Source organism: Octopus bimaculoides, chromosome 6, assembly GCF_001194135.2.
Source record: "Octopus bimaculoides isolate UCB-OBI-ISO-001 chromosome 6, ASM119413v2, whole genome shotgun sequence".
Taxonomy (NCBI): domain Eukaryota; kingdom Metazoa; phylum Mollusca; class Cephalopoda; order Octopoda; family Octopodidae; genus Octopus; species Octopus bimaculoides.
In genome coordinates, this window is record NC_068986.1 from 60,195,023 (window position 1) to 60,203,113 (window position 8,091).

The following is an 8,091-nucleotide window of genomic DNA, read 5'->3' on the forward strand; positions in this document are numbered from 1 at the left end:
ATATATATATATATATATATATATATATATATATATATAGAGAGAGAGAGAGAGAGAGAGAGAGAGAGAGAGCAATGATGGTGTCCCAGCATGATTGCAGCTTTAAAGCTGAAACACTCTAAAGAATTATATATATTTCTGTATGCTTTTTATTCTTTACTTGTTTCAGCCATAGGCTGGAGCCATGCTGGAGCACTGCCTGTCAGTGTGTTAGGGTTTCCTTTCTGTACTCTTTTTGGTGAAGAAGTGAATTGGATGGAGCTGTTCTTGTCTGTGCCTCATGCTGTGATGTGGATCCATCTGGTATCTCAGACAAAAATTTCTCTAAACACACATCTACATCAACCTCGCAACCTGAGGTTGTTTGATAGAATGTTAAATAGTTGTGGACCCTTGAAACCCAAGCTATTACAATACTGGACCCTTATTCAAGATGGAGAAGATGGGACCTTTGGTACTATGCAGTGCTGTCCAGTTTGGTGGCTTGTATAGCTTTCATTTCCAAAGTTGGGAGTTAGATCTTCCAAAATCTTTCATATGTTTGTCACTGTATATCTTTCATGCCTTCTCTCTAGGGAGTAAAGCTTCAGTTCTTTTAGCCTCTCCCAGTAGCTCATCTGTTTCACTGAGTCAATCTTCTTTGTGTAGTGGCATTGAATTCCCTCAAGTTCCACCACCAATTCGGTGCTCTGTGGTGGCTACAGTTGGAAGTAATAATCCAGATGACTGAAAACAAAAGTTCTCCATATGAGTGTATAGTATCCTTTTTTCTGGTTCTGAATGATCTCAGAATCCATCCAGCTATTCACCTGCACAGTGCTACCATGTTTGTAATATGCACATGGAATGTTGCATCATTACTCCTGTGGATTCTCAGGTCATGCACCAACTTTGACTTTGGAATTGCATTACCCACTGGTCCTGTGTAATCTGAGTGTAGTCTGTAGAGTGCTTGAAACTTTTCAGCACTGAACTGTATGCTATTTTCATCAGCCCATTTGCATATAGGTTGTTTTGCAGTTTTAGTGTGTCATCAGGGTCTTTGACCACTAACAATACTTTTGCATCATCTGCATAGCTAGTGAGAGTGGCTGACTGTATAGCTGAAGGCATGTCTGAGAGAGCTACCACAAACAGTAGTGGTCCCAGTACACAGTTCCTAGAGGGACTCTGCTGCAAATTAATGTTTCCACAGAGAGAGCAAAATTGGCTGCAACTGTCTGACTTCCAAATTTTTAAAAAGTTGAGCAGCCATATATAGTATAAAGATCGATAAGGCTGGTTTTTGGGATTACCTTGAATTTCATGTACATAAACCACTTAGCTTTACAACATGTCATAAGACCCTGGCCTCTCTAGAAAATGGAGGAGGAAAAGACTTCATTACTCTGTCAATAACAGAGGATTGTTTCCCTTTGGCTGTTATTTGTAATCAACTCTGTTATCGTATGGGTCCCAGGACACCAGCAGGAATTTCTTGACATGCAAACAGGGTCTGAAATCTTCCATTCTGAAGTTCAGGATGTTTCCCAGGCTGAGGGCGTCCTTTAATATTCTCGCCCGTTCAGCTACACACAGTTTACAATGCTTGGTCCCGTTTATATAGGGGCCTGGATTTTCTAAGATTCTCCATGATGCCATGTGTGAAATTCCTTCATCTTTCAGCTGCCATACACTGCAGGCTAATGATGTAGCATATCTTCTTTCCAGTATGCTGAAAGAGGATTTGTGGTTGGAGAAGCATTGCTTGAATGTATTACTGGAGCATCCAATGCATTTCCATGTGCAGGTGTTGGTGATGTATCTGCTGGTGCTATTGGTATTGTTATTGGCATCGTTGAAGGTGGTGATGGTGATGGTGTTGGTGCTGTTACTACTGGTGTAGGGGACATCAAAGGTGGTGCTGTTGTTGTTGGTGTTGTGATCATCATTTCTGGTGTTGTTGAAATAGTTGCTGGGGCTATTATGATGGGTGGTGCTGTCACTGTTGTTATAGTTATCATTTTCAATGGTTCTGCCGCTATTTTTGTTAGGGATAATGCCATTGCTGTCAGTGATGTTGCTGGTGACAGTACTAATTCTGTTTGTATTTCTGCTGCTACGAATATTGGTACTGACATACCTGCTACTGTAGTAATTATTGGGGAAGCTGCTGATGCTGTTACTGTTGCTACTAGGGTCAGCCAGTACCTCAGCTTCATAGACGACTCCCTTGGTTTCGCAATGGCCTCCCACTGGGTATCTGTTGTAGTCCCTGCATGAGCATCTCACCTCTGCCCGTGGTCTAGGGGTGCTAACTAAAATGCTCTTAATATTAGGGGTGCAGCTAAAAGAGACTGTAAGGTTGTGCCTGTTGAAAATGTGTCTGTATCTATGTAAATGTATGAAGTGTTTGTCTACTAGCCTAAGGAATATCCTGCCAACATACGTTTTTATGTTGAGGGAGAAGCAGGGTGCAAACCAAATGATATTTCTGTGATGTATATACGTATGTACGTATGTACGTATATACACACCTTTTTTATATGCTTATTTGTAGTTAACTGTTTCGTACCAACAAGGACAATGGACATTACATGATGATGATGATGATGATGATGATGATGATGAAGATGATGATGATAATGATGATGATGAATAGTGTTCCACTATTCTTAACAATTTCTTCTTAGAAATCTTTTTGATAACTGAAATTAGTTTTTCTTTTTTTTCTTTTCTAAATTCACTATGTTCTTTCTTCAGGCTAAAAACAAAATATGTGATTGATTACCAATACTTACAATCCCACGAACTATCAGAGAAACAGATATCCTGCAGTGTAGATGCATAAAATGATGACAGAGCTGAAGTAAATAAAAGTTTTGTTTTTATGTTTATGCTTGTTTCTACATAAGAAAATATTATACTTACATTAGTATATTTTAATCCAAACTGTTTTGTTCGTCTCTTATGATTATGAGTGTGTAGAATCAAAGAATTTAGTATTTCATGTAAACTGATGTCTCTTGACACATTAGGAATTAGTTTATTATCAGATGATCTGTCATCAATTTTAGTAAACAATATTTGAGGTAAACATTGGAAACTATGTGGTGATTGTTGAGCTACTGTAATTTGAAACAAATTTCTGTATTGAAATGGAAGTAATTTCTTTGTATTTATCACTTTTTGAGAATTCAAGTCTTCATCAGATAATGTTTTGATAGAATTTTCCAAGAACCCTAGTATTGATTGTACATCACTATCTATTAATACTAAGGCGTGATTAACAGGTAATGTTATTGTTTCTGCATTTGTTTTTATTATAACCTCTGAGTTGCAACTTGTAAGCAGTTGTTTGATATTTGCCAAAATATTTTGGCAGTTTTGTTCCATTTCCTTCAAAAATATACAAATGTTAGAACTTTCAAAATTCTGGTCAGATAGTGATGTAATAGATTTTCTTGATGGATAAGTTATACAAGCCTGACTACTAGAGGAAATTGTATTTTTTGTGTTAACAACTATATTGTTTATTAATTTGATTAAAACTATATACCTGTCAAAATCAATCTTTACTTGTTTCCATATTTGGTTTATATTTATAGTGCCACCATATTCTGGAAAATTATCACTATATTGTGGATTAATATGAAAAAGCATCATTGATTTCAGTAATGACTGAAAGATATCAAATCTTACACTTAAGCATCTCTGATTTCCTTCAAAAGAGTCATATGTAGTTTGAGGAAGGTACCTTGGGAAATTAGATCTGTTCACTGGTAAAATTTTATCTAAACATACCAAATTAGTATAACAATCATCAAAAATATTTTCAGCTAACGTTTGAAGCAAACAAGGCTTTTCCTTACAAGAAATTAGTTGTTCAACCCATGAAGGAGTAATTGAAAACAAGGAAGTGTTTTCACTAGCATTTGATGGTAGCATCACCATTCTGACCGACCTTTTAAGCAAAATAGAATTCGATCTTTTAGATATTTTGAGGTTCCTGATCATTGAAACAGAAATGGAGTCCTGAACATTTACATTTGAACTGTTTGAAACTAATCTCAAAGAAAGACTTCCAGGTAATTCAGAGAAGTTATTTCTCTCTAATTGATCATCGACAGAATTTAATTTTTTACTGTGAATAAATGGGAGTTTATATGTGTTGGCTTTTGATATTGTTAAAAACTTTTTTGAAGAAAAGTAATTCTCTGCACAAGGATTCAGTGGAGATGAGTGATCTGTTAAGGAAGTCCTTATTAGAGAATCATTGGAAATAGGACAAAAAATAGCATGTAGATACTTTTCATGGATTGTAGGATTTCTGGAATTAACATATAGAGTGAATGATGTCATAGGAGAAGATGCCAATTCCATTTGTGAGATATTATTTTGTCCAGTTCTTGATATCATAACACTTGTTTTAAAATTTGATTGGTTGACTCCAGACAAGTTAAGATTTGAAATCAGGTTTTCAAATTTCTTTTTATTTACTGTAGGATTACAATTTGAATAATTTATTGAAGCAACAGAACCAAAACTTAAAGTGCTTAAACTTCTTTGAAAATTTACAGAGAACTTATTTCTTTTTGATGAGGATATATTCATTTGTCTCCCCTGGGACAAGAATATGCTATTGTTAGAATTATATGAAATTAGAGCATAGTCTGTACAATTTCTTTGAGCAATATTGGTTAATACTGAAGGAACATTATCAAAGTCACCAATATAAGGTTGACTCCTTGAAGAGAAATCAGTCATCTTTTGCTGGCAGTCATCTTTTGCTGGAATGTAAACATCATCTTGTTCAAATGTGACCAAAGGAGTTTGTTTTGAAATGATTGGCTTAATATTTAAATCTTTTATCAAAGAATTTTTCCTTCTCAAAAATATTGAGACATTAGAAGTGTTAATTGAAGGTAAAGAATTATTGTTCATAATATCTGGAAGCTTAATTTCTTTTAGATTAGAAGTAACCATGTAATCCTTTGAAAGTGGCATAAATGCTTTTTCTGAAAAATTTCCTTCGAAATTAGTGAATGTATCAATACTTGATTCTACAGAATTTTCTCTGCAATGTGAAACATTAGTGTTAGAGTTGGTAGTCATGGTTGTAACTGAAGCGGATGATATTTCACCAACATTATCTGATGGAACAATATTGTTTTGACTATCAGAAGCTGTTTGATAGTATTTGTTAAATTCATTTTCTTTTACTGGTTCATCAGTATCCATGGGAGAAAGAGTGTTGTGTAGTACCTGAAATTTAAAACAATAAAAATATAGTTAAATTAATGCGTCAGTATATGAGAATACAGTCTAATTTTGGTTTTGACTAAGAGAGGAGGGAAGAGGGGGAGAGAGAAACAGAAAAAGAGAGAGAGAAATGTAGTAAGCAATTAAAGGATTTTAATTAGGGTTCATAGTGGAATCTTCTTCAAACCCCTCTTTCCATCTCTCAGTCTCTATTTCTATCTATCTCTCTGTTTATATGTCTGTCTCTCCCTCTCTCACATGTTAAACACAAGTTATATACAGCTTGGAGAGGGCACTTAATTTTAGTAGTTAAGATTATCTTGAAACTGTGTGGCTCTTGACTGACCTGAGATAGAAGTCTGACTCTTAATATTTCATCATACATATAGGTATACTGTGTATACCATCACTTTTTCAGTCATTCAGTTCCTTTGTAAACCCCAAACTATCCCTGTAATATTTCCTCAGCTGACACCCTAGTTATAGTAATAAAGAATTATTATTATTATATTTTGTAAAACTCATGTTTTGTCAGAACTTCCAGAATATTTTGGATGAGTAGCAGGCTTGCTACCTGCAGCCTGCAGTACCATGCTTTTTGTTCTCTTCAACTAACTTATATTTTCCTAATGATTCTAGCCATGCCAAGGATACAAACTTTTTGTAACAGCTCTACCAGACACACTATTCCCATTTCCTTTATGTTCCTCTTACTATATTTTGATACTGTCCCCAACTATAACTGGCACTATCTTCACCTTTTTCAAATTTGTGAGCCACATCTCACAGTTTTTGATGATTAGCTTATCAATTAATTCTAATCTTCTGTTCCCCAGCTCCTCTTTCAGTACCCTTATTACTATTATGTCTCCCTCATCTATGCCCCAGTGGCAAATAAAAGAATTATTAGTATTATTATTATTGAGTGAGAGAGCATTGCATGCCATCAAAGTGATACTGGAGTATAAATACATGAAGCCCAATATACCCATCTTGATTACTCATCTAATAAGAGTACATCAGGCATATACATCACAACCATATGTGGTGTGACAAGGAGATTTGATATCAAGATAAACAGCTCATGACCTTGCAGGTGGAGCCCAGTTAGAATTTTCTTTGGGTCGAGTAGCCCATTCCACTCAAAAGGTTCTTGAATAAGGGTTGTTTAACCCTTTCGTTACCAACCCAGTTGAAACCGGCTCTGGCTGAGTACAAATGTCTTGTTTTCATAAGTTTTGAGTTAAAATCTTCCACCAAACCTTAGTCACAATTTGTATCCCTAACACTAGTTGAATGATAACTAAGTTATATTACTAAATTCTTTGTTATATTTGAAGTAAATGAAAGAAACAGCATCTCAAAATAAATACAGTGACAAGAGGGTTAAGGATGATGAACAAAACACTATTATTATTATTATTATTATTATTACTGTTATTCATAGTGTGCACAATTATTAGTACTAGTTTTATTATTATTATTATTATTATTACTGTTATTCATAGTGTGCACAATTATTAGTACTAGTTTTATTATTATTATTACTATTATTATTATTATTAGTAGTAGTAGTATTGTTAAGGTGGTAGATCATAAGCATGCCAGACAAAATGCTTAATGGCTTTTCATCCATCTATATGTTCTAAGTTCAAATTTTGCTGGGGTCAACTTACTTTTCATCCTTTCAAGGTTGATAAAATAAGTAGCAGATGAACACTGGGCTTGGTGTAATCGACCAGCGCTTCCAACAAAATTTCAGACTTTATTCCTATTGTAGGAAAAATTCTTATTGCTGTTGTTTATCACCTGGACTAGACATGTTAGGAGCACTCTGTGAGTTATTGACTTATTTGCATTGTCATTAGTCTTTCTTTTTTTTGTTTCATCTTTTGTTGTATAGTGTGTCATATTTTGAGCAGACCATAAGGGACTCAGCAAAAGTTATTGTCATTTGCCCCAAGATTTTCTTTTTGAAAAAGTGTTTAAAAATTCACTATGGTGGAGTCTATTTCATCAAACAGAGAAAAAAAGGATGGTGGGAAGTAGTTTTGAAGCTGAAATTAGCTTTCACAATCACTCTTCCCTGGTTTATCTAACAAACATGGAAAGAGGTAGCAATAGCAGAACCAACAGAAACAACAACAACATAACCACCATCAATACTGACAGAAACAAAATAAAAAAACATGAAAACAACAGCACCAATGCCATCACAAAAGCCAACCAAAGCAACAACAATTAACAAGAAAATCAGGAAAATAAAAAACAGAAATTCTTCACATGTGCATATTCAACCAGTGTACACCACCACTACCACCATAAATGCCAATACAGTTGCGGAAAACAACAAAAAACCACAAATCAAGTGTTAACAGTTTCACTGCTGCAGTTCATTGAACACAAGAAAATGTAAAGCTGTCAATGGATGATTTAAAAAATGCAAGAAGCATATTAAAAAAATGGAAGAAGATTTACTCTCAACACTCCTGAAGCCATTGTACAAGAGACTCAGAAAAACAAATGCATCCACATTTTGCTAATTTCTATTTCAAGATCTTTATATTTGCTCAGTTTTTGGTAGGTCTTGACAGATACGTTTATATCGATTGGGACAGTCATATCAATGAGAAGGCATGATTTTTGTCTGAAGTCTTTCAGTATGATGTCTGGCCTATTTGCATCTATCTTTCTGTCAGTTTGAATGGTGAAGTTCCAGAGGAGTGCAATGTGATCATTTTCAAGTACTGGGGGTGGTTTGTGTTCCCACCAGTTTTTATTATGGGGCAAGTCCAGGTTTTTGAAAATTACCTAGTGAATATATTGTGCAGCTCTATCATGCCTGTTGAG

General features: G+C 34.9%; 1 protein-coding gene across 3 annotated transcripts in view; it reads right to left on the reverse strand.

Annotated features, from left to right (window-relative positions):
- LOC106870865 (uncharacterized) overlaps nt 1-8,091 on the reverse strand; it is an 823,882-nt gene that overhangs the window by 674,316 nt on the left and 141,475 nt on the right. For all 3 annotated transcript variants that reach the window (XM_052968743.1, XM_052968742.1, XM_052968744.1), the window contains exon 3: nt 2,911-5,244. In XM_052968743.1, the coding sequence (XP_052824703.1) occupies nt 2,911-5,244 (2,334 nt within the window). The remainder of the gene's footprint in view (nt 1-2,910; nt 5,245-8,091) is intronic.